At 41.2% G+C, this 19,397-nt stretch overlaps 1 protein-coding gene and 1 pseudogene across 5 annotated transcripts in view; one reads left to right on the forward strand and one right to left on the reverse strand.

Moving 5' to 3' along the window:
* The window catches only part of ESRP1 (epithelial splicing regulatory protein 1), a 55,498-nt gene extending 38,007 nt beyond the window's left edge, over window positions 1-17,491 (forward strand). The window contains exons 14-16 of one of the 5 annotated variants that reach the window (XM_038579782.1): window positions 2,177-2,327; window positions 6,341-6,450; window positions 15,948-17,491. In XM_038579782.1, coding sequence (XP_038435710.1) covers window positions 2,177-2,327; window positions 6,341-6,415 — 226 coding nt within the window. In that variant the 3' untranslated portion in view covers window positions 6,416-6,450; window positions 15,948-17,491. The remainder of the gene's footprint in view (window positions 1-2,176; window positions 2,328-6,340; window positions 6,451-15,947) is intronic. The other 4 variants (XM_038579783.1, XM_038579785.1, XM_038579784.1 and 1 more) reach the window with 4 other exon arrangements.
* Window positions 17,492-18,639: 1,148 nt separating this feature from the next.
* On the reverse strand, window positions 18,640-19,195 carry LOC611666 (annotated as a pseudogene).
* Window positions 19,196-19,397: the final 202 nt, after the last annotated feature.

Below are 19,397 nucleotides of genomic sequence, written 5' to 3' on the forward strand. Positions count from 1 at the left end.
AGTGGAAGTCAGACACTTCACCGACTGAGCTACTACCCAAGTGCCCTTATATCTTGTCATTTTTATTTTATAAATTATTTTTGTTGATTCTTATTTCAATAATCTGAAGGACTTTCGCATTTAGGTTGTTAGAAAATGCTTATTCTCATGTCCTGTCAGTTTGATACACAATTATTTAATTTTCTTAAGATACCTCGTGTCTAGCATGAATCCTAGTGCAATAAACAAGGATGTGATTCCAAGGTTAGGGTTCATGAGAATGGGTGCTACCTTAGAGATGCTGAACATAATTGTCACTTAAAAACCTTACATTTCCAGTTGGGTAACTTTTATTTTTCTATTTTGTCCTGTTTGTATTTTGAAAGTACTAGGCAACTAGACTTAATTTATAGGAGATCTTTAGCCAGAGGACTAGAATGTGCCAGGACGGAGTCACAGAAGTAAGTTGTAACAATCTGAGTCTCCTAGTCCGTGTGAAAAACCTAATAACTCTATTGAATAAACAGAGAAGGCTTGGTAGTCTTTGAAAATTAGTGTCTATCATGCATTTGACATGAGCAGAATATGGTCTTTGAGTGAATGGTGGTTGAAGAATCTGGGTGACTCTTCTGGTTTGGTGAAGAGCTAACTGGTTGTGTGACCTTTGGGAAATTACTTAACTCTTAGTTTCTGTTTCTGCCTCTGTAAAAATGAAGAGGTGTGTCTGAGTGATGGCTGAATTTCTACTCAGGTGTAAAGTTCAGCATTCCCTGTCTGTGCTCTCCTAGTTTGCACATAGTCTCTAAATAGGCTCTCCTTATACAGAGTTGTAAACATCTCCCAAGTAATTCTGTTATGCAAACAGGTTGAGGCTCACTGCTTTATAGATTTAAAAGGTTAAGGGCAGCTTGATGTCACAGAATATTTTCAGGCTCTGATATTTTTTTAAAAGTGATGAAATGGAATGATGGTTATGGAAATAATAACAATAGGTAACAAATTACTTCTTCATTTTAATGATTTATGGAATAATTTTGATATATCAATAAATCTGAAGAACAATTCTATGAAACTAGGAAGGTGCTGTTATCCCCATTTTGCAAATGATGAAATCGAATTTCAGAGAAATTAAGTGACTTGCTTAAAGTTCCTATGCTAGTAAAGAAATGGAGTCTGGAACTATATGCACATCTTGCAACTTTCCTATTAACCCCTCAGTTTGGATTATGTGGGATAGATAATCTCAAAGATTTTTAGTCCCTTCCATTATGTGTTTACTGGTCTTTAAAATTGGATAATTACCTACTTAGATTTATGAGATTTAATAATCTGAAGCTGTGGGTCTTTATTGCTCTTTAAGCTAATAAGGTCTTTAAAAAAAATTTCCCTATATATTTTCAATTATGGGTATCTGGCCACTAATTGTGATGGAAAACAGATTGGTGGGGGGATAGGATGAAACTCATTTCATAATATGGTAATCACTAGAGTTGCCACATAAGGAATAATTATGTATTCACTTGGCTTGTTCTCCTTGGAGATAATTGCTGCAGATCCATTAGCAGACGCAAGCATCAATTTTCCCCTCGTGTTAATGGTGATTGATTTAATTTGTTATGCGTCCCTTCCAATTTACCCACTTTACTACCTTTTTTTTTCCAGTCAGGTTGGAAGAACTAACTCACGAGTGCTATAGTACTTTGTGTTTTGTGCTGTACAATTGCTTGTATATATGGGTAGAGCCATCTATTCTTTGGAGCAAAAACTTTGGATTCTTTTGGTCACTGTGGCTATGGTTCTTAGAAGTCCTTTGGATTCATGCCTTTCCATGCCTTACTCTTCTGGTAACAAGCCAGTTAATCATCAATGAGCTGGGCTTTGGAAGTGGTGCTTTGTGGTTGAGTGACTGTGGAGGCTTAATTCTCTCCTTCCTGGCCCTTTAGGAATCTCAGAACCGGATCTCTGGGCACGCTTTGCACTTAACTCTGTATTAACTGTTCTACTTTTCAACTTTTGGCTTTTGTGGAAATGTGGGACAGATGAGCTACGGTGTTCTTACCTGTCCTGGGAGAGAGATCTAAAAATTCTAAGAAAGAGCACCTTGAGAAAGTCTGTTTCCTTAAGTAACTGATGTTTTTAGAGTAAATATTGGACATTGTCTATTCCTGTTGGTTCACTGTGCTTTCTCTCCCTTTAGCTCCCCAGGTTCGCCCACTAGTCTTGGCTACTTCCCTACAGCTGCTAGTCTTAGCGGCGTCCCTCCACAGCCTGGCACGGTGGTCAGAATGCAGGGCCTGGCCTACAATACTGGAGTTAAGGAAATTCTTAACTTCTTCCAAGGTTACCAGGTCAGTAGCTTGAAGAAGAAAAATACACAGTGCCCTTATTACTTAAGTTGGTTTGCCTAAAAAGAATGCAGCCAGGAAAGAAGCACATTCTCCGAACCTTGTATGTATCTGGGCTAACAGATTTGCATACAGAGGCAAAAAGAACCAGAGTCAAAGTCAGGGGGACTAGCTGGTTGTCTGAGTGCGGACTTCAGACTCACCCCTTTGACAAGATGAGGGCCTCTCCGTGCTCTTCGGATTGTCTCAACGTGATCCGTTGGTGCTCTTCTCTGAAAATTGGGCTACTTTGGGAAAGCTCTTTAGAGCACACAGTAGTGTGGATCGTTCCATCTAGAATAGGATTGGTTGAGAAGGAGTTTTCCTCAAGGTCAAATTCTTAATTAAACAACACCAAAAGGTACTTAAACATGAAGTTGGAGTATTTAAAGAGTGGTTAGAAGCCTCTCTGCCTAACCTGGAAAAAACCAAAGGAGACTCTGAATTTTTAGATGCTAACTTACTAAAATGAGCTGTAGGATAATTAGCCTTTTATGAAATGATATGACCTAATTCTTGTGAAACGAATTTACTCCTACCAGATTTTTCTACCGCTGCCCATGTCCATCAGTTGTTTTCTGACTCAAGCTAAAAAAAAAAAAAAAAAAAATGAGATGTTTCTTGATAAGAGCTCTTTAAAGTAAGAATTTCCTCAATGCCATCTCATTTGAGCACTTGCCATTCCTTCCTCAAATCATGGAATTATCTAGAACCCGAATTCCTTTCCTACGATGTCTAAAAATCAGTATCCTGAAACTTTTTATATTGCATTCATAGCAAAAATTATCTTTTTTCTTGGAGCTGAACTTTGCTTGAGTCTCTAGAGCTGAGAAGTGTTTACAGACATAATCGTCAAATCCTAAAATAGGCCTTGAGCGTTTACAGTACAGCGTTGTACGGGTTGTGCCTACAGAGGCTGTTTTGCTATTCGAATGGGTCTACAAACTTGGCATCCGTGAATCATGGAGGACTGTTGAGTTCAGCTAAAATGATCTCAGTGGAGATGCTGCAAAGCCACCAAGTTACTATGATGGTCTTACGGGCTTTTAACATAGAAAGTATTTTCTGGCAAATGAAGAAAATCTAAGGAAGGTTGGACAAAGGTTTTTTTTTTTTGTACTGTGTGGCTTAACACATTCTTACTAGAAGTAAGATTTTTTCAGAAATCAGTGGGTCTTTCTCCCATTATCTGGGAGAAATCTTCTAAGACCCCCCGCCCCACCTCAGTGGATGCCTGAAATTGCAGATAGTATCAAACCCTACATATGCTTCTTACTCTTGCATGCCTATGTTGTTTATGTGAGGTCCAGTGAGAGATTAATAATAATGAAGTACTGTAATGAGAGAGATGTGAATGTGGTCATTCCCTTAAACTATCTTACTGTAGTGTCCTCACCCTTGTTATGATAAGATGGAATGGGAAGATAAAATGCCTGTGTGGCAAGAGGAAATGAGGTGGGTGATGTAGCATGGTGATGTAGTGTTAGGATCCTCTGCTTCCTTTGGAGGTAACTGAAATTGCTGATAAGGGGGACTATTGGAGATACTTTACTTCTTCCCTAAACTATTATCCTGCCTGTCGGGAGCTCTTGCAGGACTAAACAAAGTGACTTTCTAACCTTCATATGAGATTCATGAGATTATGAAAGGAATAGAGCATATTACTGAAGGCTATTGAAGAGACTGCTTAATGTGACCAAGATTAACATTGGAGTTTATATTTTCTCCCAATGTTTTCCAATTCTAGAAAGTTACAGGCAGTTTTAGGTTTTAGGAGTCCGCTGAAATAATTTTCTTTTTTGTTTTGACTAGCCAACTTTTACCTCCACACTGAATAGAATTAAGTGGTTGTATGCATAAATTAATCATGACATTAAACAAAATTGCTGTCATGAGGAATTTGGTGACTGGCTTTTGTGGGTATTTATTTTACTAGAAACAAAGCAATTTCTAGATTTATTGCTAAAAGATTGACATGCTTCAGAGTTGAGATCAGATAACTTAAGTTTGTAGCAGTTTATCTTCTCGTAGCTTCTTGGGAATCATTGAAGGTTAGAGTTATCTGGTATAATAAGAACTAAGAAGATTGTGCAAAATTATTTCATCCCAAGGCACTTGGCCTTCATTGCTCAATTGCTTAGAGTTTATGAACTGGATCAACAAATTAGGATTACGTAGGAGCCTGTGGTGCTTGGCTAGCTCAGTCAGTAGACCATGCAACTCTTGATCTCAGGGTTGTGAGTTCAAGCGCCATGTTGGCCATAAAGCCTACTTTCAAAAAGGAAAAAAAGATTACATAGGAACCTCACCCAATTAAGTATATCAAATTATTCAGTGTCTTCAGTAATTTGAGCTTTAAGGCACTTACAGTGCATGCATCCAAAATCTTTTGTATCATTCTTAGGTAAAGGCTCTTATTTTCTGTCTTTGGGAGTCTGTGTTGTCTTATTATTTTTTTTTTTTAAGTACTCCGCTATTTTGGAAATAGCCACTAGCTATAGGATTTCAGATTGTTCAGGTGTAGCTTTACCATAAGACCGAATCAGTGAAGGAGGACTTAAACAAAACTGTTCTCTTAAGTGTATTCTGTGTTTGTCTTTATTTACAAGCATTTTTCTTGATTTTTTTTGTTTGTTTGTTTAATAAGTTTCCGTTTGATTTCTGGTTATTTATGATCATATGGTTATGTAATATATTCAAACAATTAAGCAAATATGTGGTAATAATTGGTTGCATGAATGAAATCTCTTGATAGTTTGATTTTGCCTTTAAAAAATATCTTGAGGTAATAATGGTATATGTCATTTTCTATAAACCTTATATTTATTTATTTATTTTTTAAGCCTTATATTTAAATACAATTTTTGGATGTATGTTTCTTCTACTCTTAGCAAAATTCCTTGTATTTCAATTTATTTTTTCTATACTTCATACGTGGGGAGGGGATGTAAAGCCAGAACGTGCAAGGACTTACCAAAAGGGAAGAATTCTGACGGCCAAAACAAAATGAAGGAAGTGGGTTCTGCTTTCAAATCTAATTTGAAATGTGAGCCAACCACCTGGTTGGCTCAGTTGGAAGAGCATGTGACTCTTGATCTCAGAGTCGTGAATTTGAGCCCCACATTGAGTATGGAAATTATTATTTTTAAAAAATATATATATATAAGACAAATTCTGTAATTTTGTAAAGTTAAAGTGCCCAGGTTGGGCCCATTTTGATAAATGAGATTTATAGAATGAGCACTGAATATAAGAAGACAAGCTACTGTGAAGATATTTGGTCAGGAGAATGTCATTTTGGTCATGAAAATAAATTTTGTATCTATATTTTAGTTAATAGGCCTCTTAGCCTAGACTCTCCAAATCCTTACATAATTCCTTTAACTCTATTTGCTCTTTGCTTTACCCTTGACTGTTAATGGTTTTGCATTTTCAGTAGTGGTAGTTTTTGTTTCTTTTCAAAATACTGACTTTAATCAGTAACCCTTTGGGCCTTTCACTGCTGATATTTTTGCTTACTGTCCTTCTGAGAGAATTAGGCTGATACTACAAGTAGCATCTAATATTTAAAGTTCACAGAGTTGTTTGCAGATGCTAGCCTTATTGAGCAATACCTTGCAAATCGTTGGTACTCAGCTATTTTCTATCTAGTCACCCCGTGGTATCCTGGAAACTGTACTGTTAGCAAGATCTGAAAGTTTTGGTGTTTACTGTGTTACACTATTCTTTTCTTATCCGTGTTCAATCTAACTCCTTTCTTAAAAGGAAGTTTTATGGTATTTAGACATGTTAAGTTGGACATGGCGACTTGGGATGAGTGGTTACGTATGTGGCTCATACCAGAGTTTTAACCTGTTTCCTATAGTCTAAGTAGAGTATGATACTGTTGGTAGATCTATTCGGTTGAAATACTAATTATCATCCATAGTGGCAGTTTGTCCATCTTTTGATCCTGTTTGTTCTAACTTGCATTTTAGTATGCAGCCGATGATGGACTTGTACACACAAATGACCAGGCCAGGACTCTACCCAAAGAATGGGTTTGTATTTAAGGGCCCCAGCAGTTAGACCATCCTCAGAAAAGAAGGTAAGGCACTATGATGTGAAAGCTAAATCAAAAAGGGCCAAATAGAAATCACGAATCTGAATTTTTTTTTTTAATAAATTGGGTGAGAAGTTTCCCTTTTTATCAGGTATGATGTAGGAGTGTCAGAAATCCTGGAAGAAATGGGAGACTGGAATTTAGCGTGTCATCCAAGGAGACAGTATCAAAGCAACATTTATGAATATTAATTATACGCTATTTTGAGCTAAGGGAAAACTTTTCCATTTGGAAATTTATTTGCTGTTTTTCATGTGGAATGCAGACTGGGTATGCCTTTTTTTTTTTTTTTTTTTTTTTTTTAACTGTGATAAAAATCACGTAACATAAAATCCATAATTTTTAAGTCTACAATTCCTGGCATTTAGTGTATTCACAACATGTGCAACCACCATCTCTATATAGTTCCAAAGCATCTTCATCTCCCCAAAAGGAGACCCCATGCCCATAATGTAGTATCTCCCTATTTTCCTTCCCCGTGGACACTGGCAACCAGTGTGCTTCCTGTCTGCATGGATTTGCCTGTACTGTATATTTCATATAAATGGAATCCTATGATATTGACTCTTTTGTGTCTGGCTGCTTTTCACTTGACACATTTTTGAGGTTGATCCTTGTTATGGCATGTAATAGTATTTCATTCCTTTTTGTGGCTGAATAATATTCCATTGTATGGATAATACCGCATTTTGTTCATTTCTCTACTGATAGACGTTTGAGTTTGTGTCTACTTTCTTGCTATTATAATAGCAAGTGCTGATATGAATACTTATGTACACATATTTGAGTACCTGTTTTTAATTATCTTGGGTATGCATCTAGGGGTGGAGTCACTGAGTCCTACGGTAATTCTATTGAGTTGGGTGTACTTTTTCCCTCTTTTCTTTTTTTTAAGTAAGTATGCATAGCATATAATTAACCATTTTTCAGTGTATAGTTCAGTGGCATTGAGTACATTCACATTATCATGTAACCATTACCACCAGCTAGCTCCATCTTCTCAACCTGAATCTCATTTCCCTCTTCCCTCAGCCCTTGGCAACTACCTTTCTACTTCCTGTTTCTATGCATTTGACTATTCTTAGTACCTCGTAAATGAAATAACATAATATTTGTCTTTTCATGATTAGCTTATTTCCCTTAGCATAATATTTTTAAGGTTCATTGTCTAAATCTAGAAGAAAGGGATCCCTGATTGTTTTTGAAAATAGTGTTTTCGGGCAGCCCCAGTGGCGCAGCGGTTTAGCGCCTCCTGCAGCCCGGGGTGTGATTCTGGAGACCCGGGATCGAGTCCCACGTCGGGCTTCCTTTTTTTTTTTTTTTTTTTTAATTTTTATTTATTTATGATAGTCATAGAGAGAGAGAGAGAGAGAGGCAGACACATAGGCAGAGAGAGAAGCAGGCTCCATGCACCGGGAGCCCGACGTGGGACTCGATCCCGGGTCTCCAGGATCGCGCCCTGGGCCAAAGGCAGGCGCCAAACCGCTGCGCCACCCAGGGATCCCGTCACGTCGGGCTTCCTGCATGGAGCCTGCTTCTCCCTCTGCCTGTGTCTCCACCTTTCTCTCTTTTAAATTTAAATAAATTTTTAAATAAATTTAAATAAATTTTTAAATTTTAAATAAATTTTTAAATAAATTTAAATAAATTTTTAAATTTTAAATAAATTTTTAAAAAAAGAAAAGGAAAAGAAAATAGTTTTTTCATTGATAACCTTTTCTTAAAGGATATGGCTTTCTGTGTGAGACTGCTTGAGAGAAGGTAATAGAGGGACATGGTCAGGAATTGGTATGGCTTATTAATTTCTTTATTTTTTATGATTGGGCTTGCTGAAATTGGTTTCCTGGCATACCATTTTTAATGTTATCATTTTCATGGCTGAGGATCCTATGGATTTTAACCATATGGATTCTAAATTGGAAAATGTGGTTCCCAATAGTATAATGTTGTTCTTGAGAAATGACAATTGGGATCTTAGACTCTCCTTTAGAAGTTTTAGAAACCCCAGTTCTGGAATGGAGGTGATGATTCTCTGTGATTTTCTGTGAGGTTTCAAGATCTCTTGGGTACCAGAGAACATCAGGCCCACATACCTTGCAGTGGAAGGTGGGCTATTTTCTAGTTTAGCTCACAATGATGGGAGCACATTATTTCGGCCTTTTGTTTTAAGATTTTATTTATTCGAGAGAAAACAAGAGGCGAGAGAAAACAAGAGGCGGGGAGTGCAGAGGAAGAAGCAGACTCCCCTCTGAGCAGGGAGCCAGATGTGGGGCTCGATCCCAGGACCCTGAGATTATGATCTGAGCTGAAGGCAGCTGCTTAACTGACTGAGCCACCCAGGCATCCCTATTCCAGTCTTTTTGATACTCTTTTCGGTATACACTTTGTCATTTAAAATATTTTTTTTGGTTTTTTGTTCTGTTTTTAAGATTTGATTTATTAGAGAGAGAGGCAGAGACCCAGGCAGAAGGAGAAGCAGGCTCCATGCAGGGAGCCCGATGTGGGACTCCATCCCCAGACCCAGGATCACACCCTGAGCCAACGGCAGTTGCCCAACTGCTGAGCCACCCAGGCGTCCCTACCATGAAATGTTCTTTATTTAACTCTTAATGCTGTTTAATGGATTTGATAAGCATACTATCTACGTAGCAAAATGAATATATTGAATAAGAAATGGCTAGAAGTGAAACTTTTTGCTATTACATTAGAAATATCTGGGGTGCCTGGGTGGCTCCGTTGGTTAAGAATCTGCCTTCAGCTCAGGTCATGATTTGGGGGTCCTGCGATCAGGCCCCATCCCACCTCCCAGAAGGGAGCCTGCTTTTCACTTTTCTCTCTGCTATTCCCCCTGCTTGTGCTCTCGCTCTCTGTCAAATAAATAAAATCTTATAATTAAAAAAAAAATATCCTAAATTGACTATAACCATTACTCACCTTTGATTCTATCTTATGCTTGGGGTTATGATAGAATAGCAAATCAGATGCCCTGTTAAAATCCAGATTTTTGCATTTTATTATTCTAATTTTAGATTAATCTGCTTTTATGTTGAGAATTTTAAAAAATTCACATGAATTACTATGTGAAACACTTGGCATAAGTAATAAGTTACCTCATTTAATGATCTCAGTAACCCTGGGAGGTAAGGATCACAGAAGTATTGCGTGCTCATTTTTAAAAATTTGGAACATATAGACAGGTACAAAGAAGTCTCTAAAAATTCCGCCCTTCAGATATAACCACAACAAATATTTCTTTCAGCTTCTTTTTTTTTGTATGCCCTCATGCAGTTTGGACCTAGTTTCTCTCCCCTTAACCTTATAGTGTGACTATATATTAATAATCAGATGTGTCATCACCAGTCATCTGTTATACCAATAGAGTGCCCTGTGCTCTCTAAGCAGTTTTATGCGTCCAGTGCTCCTTGGGCCTCATCACAGCACCGTGAGGCATCAGGGCAGGTACCCTATGCTCCATCTGATGGATGAGGACGTGAAACCCAGGAGGCTGGATAACATTCAGAGTCATGTAGCTTATGACCAAGTGGACCAAAAGATCCATCACTTCTCGTTTCAGACTTGGTACTCTTTTTTTTTTTTTTTTTAATTGAGCAAATAAGAACATGCAGAGTCAGTACTTGTAGTGGACTGAATGGTGGTCCCAAATGTATGTGTGTGTGTGTGTGTGTGTGTGTGTTTAAGATATTTATTCATGAAAGACAGAGTGAGAAGCAGAGACATAGGCAGAGGGAGAAGCAGACTCCATGTAGGGAGCCCGACGCGGGAATCGATCCCGGGACCCCAGGATCACGACCTGAGCCGAAGGCAGATGCTCAACCGCTAAGCCACCCAAGTATCTCCCAAATAGATGTCTCAATCCCTGGAACCTGTGACTGTTACCTGGCCCAAAATGTAAATTAAGGATCTTGGGAGGAGGGGTTTATCCTGGATTCTCTGGGTGGGCCCTTAGTGCATAGAGGCAGAAGGAGAACAGGCAGATGGAGAAGAGGAGACAGTGCAGCTCTGGAGGCAGAGATTGGAATAATGCAGACGAAAGTCAAGGGGCACCTGAAGCCCTCAGAAGCTGAAAGAGGTGATGAATTTTCTCCAAGAGCCTCTGGAGGGTGTGCAGCCTGGCTGACGCCTTGATTTCTGACTTCTGGCTGCCAGGATTGTTTCAAGCCACCCAACTGCAATGATTTTTTAAAAGACTTATTTAATGGGACGCCTGGGGGGCTCAGTGGCTGAGCATCTGCCTTTGGCCCAGGGCATGACCCCAGCTTCCTGGGATCGAGTCCTGCATCAGGCTTCCCACAGGGAGCCTGCTTCTCCCTCTGCCTGTGTCTCTGTGTCTCTCATGAATAAGTAAATAAAGTCTTTATTTAAAAAAAAAAAGATTTACTTATTTTAGAGAGAGTGAGAAAGCGCACTTGTGGTTGCAAGTTGAGGCGGGGAGGGAGAGGATCTAAGGCAGACTCCGTGCTGAGCAGGGAGCCTGTGCGGGGCTCAGTCTCCCACCCCTGGGATTGTTACCTGAGCCACGATCCCGAGTCAGAGGCTCAACCGCCCCCTGAGCCACCGGGGCACCCCGAAATTGCCGTCATTTGTTACAGCAGTCACAGGAACCTGGTAACAATAAAAATGTCTTGAAAGAACAGGGATCCCTGGGTGGCTCAGAGGTTTAGCACCTGCCTTTGGCCTGGGGCATGATCCTGGAGTCCCGGGATCGAATCCCATATCAGGCTCCCTGGGTGGAGTCTGCTTCTCCCTCTGCCTGTGTCTCTGCGCCTCTCTCTCTCTCTCTCTCTGTCATGAATAAATAAAATCTAGAAAGAAAGAAAAAAAAGAAAGGAAGAAAGAGAGAGGGATCCCTGGGTGGCGCAGTGGTTTAACGCCTGCCTTTGGCCCAGGGCGCGATCCTGGAGACCCGGGATCGAATCCCACGTCGGGCTCCCGGTGCATGGAGCCTGCTTCTCCCTCTGCCTGTGTCTCTGCCTCTCTCTCTCTCTCTCTCTCTCTCTCTCTCTCTGTGACTAACATAAATAAATAAAAATTAAAAAAAAAAAAAAAAAGAAAGAAAAAAGAAAAAAGAAAAACCGCGTCGTTGCTGTCACAGTGTCCGGGAGCAGTGGTGAAGCCCACGAGCAGCTCAGGTGAAGTTCCGCTGCTCCACCTTCCCGCGTAGCTTTGTCCGATCTTTGCTGCCGACCCCAAGAACTTCTGGGCTGTGTCTTTTTTGTCCTAAAAGGCCCCCGAGGACAGCTCACTGGCTCCTGGAGATGCTCCTGGGGAAGGAGAGTTGGGGGCTGGCTGGGGGAAGCGGCTCCTACGGAGGCCACACTTGTGGGTGCCCCTGACCCCTCCCCCCCATCACCCTGGTCTCCAAGCTGACACTCCCAGTGCATCGGGGGGCCAGGGCCAGCTCACAAATTTAAATTTGTCAGCAGATGCTTGTGTATGACCATATTTTGCGTACGTGGGAGATGAGCGTTTAGAGGCGCTGCTTCCCTGCTCTGTAAGATGCACGTGAGCATCACTTCTTCGCATGTGACCCAACCTTGCTAGGGGGTAAGCATCCGGTGGATTAATGTGTAAACAAGTCTGGCACACTGTAAAGTCCTATAGGTAGACAGATAACTATTTTGTTGCTGTGATCACCATCATCATTACAGGAGCAGTGCTTGTGACTATGAAGTTCCGGACATTATTCAGATTTCTACCAATTTTTCCATTAATGTCCTTTTTCTGTTCCCTGTTGCAGCTACCTGTCTCCGTGGCGTCCTCTAGTCTGGGTTAGTTTCTTGGTTAGTTGTTTGTCATGACCTTGACAATTTTGAGGTATTCTGCTCTCGAGGTATTTTGTGGGTGCTCCTTCAGTTTGGATTTGATATTTTTCTTGTGGCTATACCAGGGTAATGGGGTAAGAATAATAGAAAATAATAGAATAATATTTACGTAACAAATATATAATTCATGTACTATAATAAAAGAACAATTATGAAAGGATAATACCATAGAGGTGATGGTATCCCAAATATCCCCTCACGTGGTATTTGGGTTATTATGCCCACGTGACATTACTGGCGGTAATATTAATCTTCATAATTTGCTGAGTGAATATCTTGGTCCATTTGGGCTGCCGTCACAAATTCCATGGATTGGATGGAACCACACCTTCAAGTTCTCACAGTCCCGGAGGCTGGGAAGTCCAAGATGAAGTGCTGACAGTTTCCTTTGCTTTTTTGTGAAAACTTTTGTCTGTACTAGGTATTTTTGGAGGCTCTTACAATCTGTTAAGCCTGGTTATTTCCACAACAGTTGGGTTTTGTGGAAAGACAAAACAAGACCCAACAAACAAAAACTATGTCGCTCTCGTTTGGAGGGTATCTTCTATGCCTGGCCTCTTCAGTGTATCGTTTAGATGGCTTTGTGGATGAAAATGATCTGTCTTTTGTAATTTTTAATTATTTTTTTTTGGATCAGTATAGTGACTCATTTTAGTTTCTGGCCAAAATATCCAATGTATCTTTTGGATAAAGAAGCTTTCAAAAGTAGACAGGATTTTTCTCTTTATCTTCCAACTAGTATTTATAATATTGGGCAACAATAGCTAAGTAAATGCTTATTGTGGATTTAAGTAACAAAAAGGCTATCAAACAAATTTTCTTTAAGGAATCGGAGTTATGGGTTTTATTTTATCTTACATATGAGGAAGAAGAAACTGTTCCTTTGTCCTAACAAAGAAATCTCACAAAAGACTTAAATTTTTCAGAAAAGAGATTTCAGAATTACTATAAGGAAATAAAATATTACAACTAATCAGAACTGTAGGCTTTTTGAGGGGTCAGCTTCATGCCACAGGGCTTAACACCAATTGGTGAAATCTGGATTTTTTTTTTTTAAGATTTATTTATTTTTAGAGAGCATGGGGGGAGGGGCAAATGGAGAAGCAGACTCTCATGCTGAGATTATGACCTGACCTGAAATCAAGAGTTTAACATGTAGCTGACCGAGCCACCCAGGTACCCCAAAACCCAAATATCTTAAAAGATTTCTTTGGGGACACCTGGATGGCTCAGTGGTTGAGCGCCTGCCTTTGGCCCAGGGGGTGATCTTGGGGTCCTGGGATTGAGTCCCGCATAGGGGTCCCCACAGGGAGCCTGCTTTTCCCTCTGCCTGTGTCTCTGCCTCTGTGTGTGTGTCTGTCTCATAAATAAATAAAATCTTTATTAAAAAAAGATTTTTTTTGTACATGGTACTTTCGATGACAGTATGCAAAATAAAACATTTTTTAAAACAGATTTCACTGGAAAGGAATGACAGATTTGGGAACATTTGCAGTTGTAGCTCAAAATTGTCTTTGCATAATAGTTTCCTGTTTTACTGTCCACTTTTCTGCACCTAAAGGAGAATAGGAAACTTTAGTTTTTTGTTTGTTTTGGAGGTTTTTGTTGTTGGGGGGGACAGTTGGAGGTTTTTCAGGGTTTGTCTTTTGCTAGCAGCTTAGAGTCTACAGTTTCAGTGCTAAATACTAAAATTGCATTAGATACTACTGGGATTAAAAAGCAGGCTTGAGAAGGTTAGACTTTAATTTCTTTCAGACTTTTCTACATTTTCACAGAATATGAAGGTATAATTTTCAGCAAATAAGTTGGTTTCTTACTAGAATAACAATAATATGAGCTGGGAATGAGGAAGTTTTAATTTATTAACTGATGACAGACCCAGGGTTGACGGACTTGCCTGAATCCAAGGGCTTACTCTTGGCCAACCTCTATCCATGACGTACTCCCAGCAACACTTGGATTCCTGGGAGTCCAATTTAAGTCCAGAAGCAAGCCAGGAACTGAGCTTCACTGGCCTGGCCTTAAGTCCGTTTCAGAAAACACCATTGCCAGAGACATACAGGGCTCTGATTGGTCGTGTGTGTCATTGTTGGGCTCCGTTGTAAAGTTGCCGTGTTATGGGCTCGAGGATGGGTGATGGGACAGATGTCATTTAAGGAAAATCCAAGTGTTCTTGCCAAAAGTAGGATACAGTAGATCTTAGACAGTTGTATTGCTAGGCCATTGATAGAAATATTATTTGTGGGCAGCCCCGGTGGCGCAGCGGTTTAGCGCCACCTTCAGCCCGGGGTGTGATCCTGGAGACTCGGGCTCGAGTCCCACATCCGGCTCCCTGCATGGAGCCTGCTTCTCCCTCTCCCTGTGTCTCTGCCTCTCTCTTCGCTCTCTCTGAATGAATGAATAAATAAATCTTAAAAAAGAAAAAAAAAAAAAAAACCATGAAAGCTAGAAATTGGATAATATTAAAAAAAGAAAAAAGAATTTTGTATTTGGTATCCAAGGAGAAGCTTTCGATGTATCGTATTTTACACTGAGCACTAAAATATGATCACTTTGTAAACCACATTTAAAAAAATTTATTTATGAGAGACAGAGAGACAGACACACACAGGCAGAGGGATAAACAGGCTCCTCATGGGGAGCCTAATGTGGAACTCGATCCCAGGACCCTGGGGTCATGCCCTGAGCCAAAGGTAGACACTCAACCACTGAGCCACTCAGGCGTCCCTGTAAACCACATTTTAAGGATGAATTCTAACAAATATTTGTTTTTTTAAATACCTGATTCTAAGTTTGTATCAATTTTTGAATCTCTTATTAAAGGAAATTCAACCTTGGCTACAATATCAAACTGGCCAATATCGAACAGGTCTGAACTCTGAAGAGCTGTTCTCGTTTCTATCTGCAGTCCTGTTTCCCATCTATGTGTGAAAGTATGCACGGTATACCCAGTTAAAGTTTTCACTTTAAAGAAGTTTTTGTGTGGTGTGTAAGTGAAATAGCATAATAGAGCCAATCTGCGTTCACATTCTGGACCTGCTGATTAGTGGTTTAATCGCTCTGGGCCTCTATTTCCCCATCTGTATAATGGGGATAACATGGTAATCCAATAGGGTAGTTGTGCGGATAAATGAATTAATCCACAGGAAGGTTGTTAATTAGCTAGTCACTGACATACAGAGTTTCTGTTTCCTATAACGCCATGCCCCGGGGCTTCTTACTCAAATATTTTTGTTTCACATTATTTGAAATTTCTTCTACTAGAATTTAGTTTTTAAAAATGGTCTTAATGGTTTTAATAATGGTATCGAGCCTCTGCTGTCGAAAGAATGCTGTGGTAACGTGGGGACCCAGACTGAGGAATGTCTGTGTGTGAATAGGCGTAAAATGGTCTCTGCACAGAGGAGCTGAGTGAAGGTGAAAACATCCACGTTATCACACGCGGAAATACAAAGGATGGGGAATTGTGGAAATGCCAGCTATGTCCGTGTAAAATAAAAATTTGGGCCACCTTAAGGCTTTTTAGACCTTTTGTAATTCAAAATCATTTTTTTATAGCTGCCAATAATTGAAAAATTCAGAGACTAATATTTCCATTTGTTTTTTTTTTGTTTGTTTGTTTGTTTGTTTTTTCCCCAGTGTTTGAAAGATGTGTGGTGATCCCGAAACCGTCAGATACGACAACTTCTAGCAACGTCAGGGGAAGTTTGTCTACACTCAGGCTGCAGTATTTTCAGCAAACATGATTGGACAGTGGGCTTTTGCCCTGTCTTTGGGTAGAGTAAAAAATTTGAGCCAGTGAAGCCAAATCCTTGTAGCAAGCAGCATGCCTGGCTCCTTGCTGGTTGCAAATAGGCATTTAAAATGTGAATTTGAAATCGGGTGACGCCATTACTTCCAGCTAACGTGGCATCATGAGTGTTTCCTAAGTTTTAAGTCTTGGACAAAAAAAAAAATATTAGCGTCTACCATCTCCATGAGGAACTCTGTCGTGGAAGCTTCCTTCGTGTGTTTCCATTGTTCGTTCTCCATCTCCTGGTCTTCTGCACAAGCGTGCCCTCTTCCTAAGTCATTCAAGAATAAGGTCTTGGGATCTTTAAGTCACAAACTTAAGAAAAGAAATAAAACGAATATTTTCCCACTGCCTTGGCCCTCATGATGTCTTGCAGTTAAGCCAATGAAACTTGACTTTTAACACACCTTGGGATAAATCAGAAGATCTTGCGCACCCACCACCAAACATTCATAGCTTAAAAGTCGCATCTTTTTCTTCAGCACGTACCAGTTTGTAAATAAGAACGAACTAGGGGCCAAAATGCGAAACCAAAAATGAAGCAGCTATGTGTAGTTAGTCATTTCTAGTTTAAACCGTAACGGAACATTGTGGCTTCGTATGTGTTATTTTATATTGTACTTTTCCCATTACTGATGGTTTGGACTTTAATAAGAGAAATCCCATAGTTTTTAATATCGTAAAATGAGACTATTTGAACAGTGTATTCTAGAAAGCAATATACTAACTGAAGTGAATGCTTGTATATATTAAGATAGAGCCTTAAACCTTTCTCTCTAATGCCTTAACTGTCAAATAATTAAAACTTTTAAAAGCATAGGATTATAGTCAGCATGCTGGACTGAGAGGTAAACACTGAAGCGGTTAGAGCAGCTATTGATGCTGTCAGTGTTTAGCACTATGTGTTTAGCTACAAAAGTGCAATATTAGACACTAGCTAGCTAGTACTGCTGCCTCGCGTAACTCCAAAGAGGAAAATAGGATCTGATTAAGTGTACATGCGTTTCTTAAGTTCCTCCTGTTGTCCTTAGCGTTTGGATGCAATACCCTGCAGATTTATGTGGCTGCTATTTTTATTTACTTTGCATTACTTTGATTAACATCTTGAATGGAGAGCCAAACGTTCCCTCTTCACCTGACCAGCAATGGCCCTTTAACTGCAGTAGGAAAAAAAAAAAAAAAAACAATAGAAAACCATTTTGTGTGAAGATTGGTGACAACCGGCACTTAAGATCAGAAAAAGAGTTGTTTATACCGGATGCTTTAAGATGCTGTCTGCCCAAACCTCTGAAAGACTTTAAGATAGGAAGTAATACCTAACCACAATACCATTGAGTTTTCGTAGAATTGTTACATTTGATAATAAAAACCTGCCTGTTTAATCTCAAAATGTGTGTTCGTGCTTATTACTGGAAGAGTTAGGGTCATGGAGGAAGGGTAGGGGTAAGCCGTCTTTTTCCAAGGTGGTAAGCTTTTGTTTTGTTTTTTTCCCATTTGCCATAAGGATTTGTAAAAGCTATCAAGGATAAATGCACTCCACATACAGTTCTTTTTCTTAAGATTTTTATTCGTGAGAGAGGCAGAGGAGCCCGACGCGGGACTCGATCCCAGGACCCCGGGATCATGGCCTGAGCCAAAGGCAGACGCTCAACCACCGAGCCCCCCGGGCACCCCCCAGATACAGTTCTAACAAGCACCTTTAAAGCATAAATCATTGAAACTTTGATCTTGAAATGTTTAGCTGTTACAGAAACTGTTTTGCCCTTGCAGGGTATCACTGGTGCTCCGTTTGACCACGTGAAAACCCACATAAGCCCCGTAGAGCTAGCAAGACCTAGCGCCTTGCCTCCGGGTCCCACCCGGGGCTCCCGGGGCTCCCTGCCGGCTCCGAGTCCTGCAATCTTCTCAAATCCGTCTTCAGGGCCCCGGTTGGGTCTTGCCCGAGCTCTGCTGCTTGGGAGCCGGTGTGTTGGCATCACCGGGCCCGCACCAGCTTGTTGCAGGCCTGAGTGCATCGCTCCCACTCGAGACCATGATCCCCATGACCCCCCGGCGGGAAGTAAGCCTGCATTTCCGTCTGTCCGGCTCCTTTCTGGCCCCTTTCTGGCCCATTGCGGGATGCGAAGTGGCGGCCACTGGGGAAGGGTGCTCAGCCCTGCCTCGCCCATGCCCCTGGCACCTGACCTCACTGCGTCTCTGCCGCCCTCCACAAGGGTGCAGCTCTCACCACCTTCCTCGTCTCTGCAGGCATTTAACATCGTCCGGTCCCCCCCCCCCCCCCCCCGCTCTTTTTTTTTTAAGATTTTATTTATTCATGGGAGACGCAGGCAGAGGGAGAAGCAGGCTCCCTGCGGGATCACGACCTGGGCCAGAGGCAGACGCCAACCCCTGAGCCACCCAGGCGCCCCTATTCCCATCCCTGAACCAAAGAGTTGTCTGTGCTAAGCTCATTGTTCCATTCACCTCCCTTACATAGCACACATGTACACATTTTTTTTTTACAAGCTGTAATTCACTTTTATTTTTCTTACAAGAAAACTATGTGGTAGCCACAGCTGGAGCCTGGGTCCTCTGCGCGGAGACTCTGGTGTGGGTCTTTACAAGGTGGTCGGTGAATTCCTGATAGGGAGACTTGGTGAACACAGTCTCTTTCCAGAGATCAGGGGTGAGATAGCTGTAGGCCTTGGAGATCGCATCAAAAGTAGCCTTGGCAAAGTTCCCCAGGTGGCAGTGCAGCCCCTGGCCGAAGTGTAGCCGTCGTCAATACCAGCCATCATCGTAGCTTCTTGGGCACAGGGGCTGAGACAATGCCAGTGCCCCTGGGGGCAGGGATAAGAAGCACCAGCACAGAACCACAGCGACCAGTCACCTTGCATGGGACAGTGTGGGGCTTGCCGATCTTGTTCCCCCAGTAGCCTCGTGGCACGGGGACGATGGAAAGCTTGGCCAGGATGATGGCCCCACGGATGGCAGTGGCTACCTCCTTGGAGCACTTGACGCCCAGACCCACGTGTCCGTTGTAATCTCCGATGGCAACAAATGCCTTGAACCTGGTCCGCTGGTTCCACCCATCTTGCCTCACGTCCCTTTCCATTTCCCCCGTTGTGTTATTTTGGAGCAAATCCTTTGGGTCAAGTTTAAAATGGGGCACCTGGCGGCTGCAGGCCAGTGCTCAGTTGGAAGCACGTGGGACTCTCGATCTCAGGGTCGTGAGTTCGAGCCTCATGTTGGGTGTAGAGATTAAAGAATAAACAATCTCCAAGTTAAAAATTGGGCTACCCTAGTAGTAGAAGAAC

The sequence above is a fragment of the Canis lupus genome, chromosome 29 (genome assembly GCF_011100685.1).
Source record: "Canis lupus familiaris isolate Mischka breed German Shepherd chromosome 29, alternate assembly UU_Cfam_GSD_1.0, whole genome shotgun sequence".
Classification (NCBI taxonomy): Eukaryota; Metazoa; Chordata; class Mammalia; order Carnivora; family Canidae; genus Canis; species Canis lupus.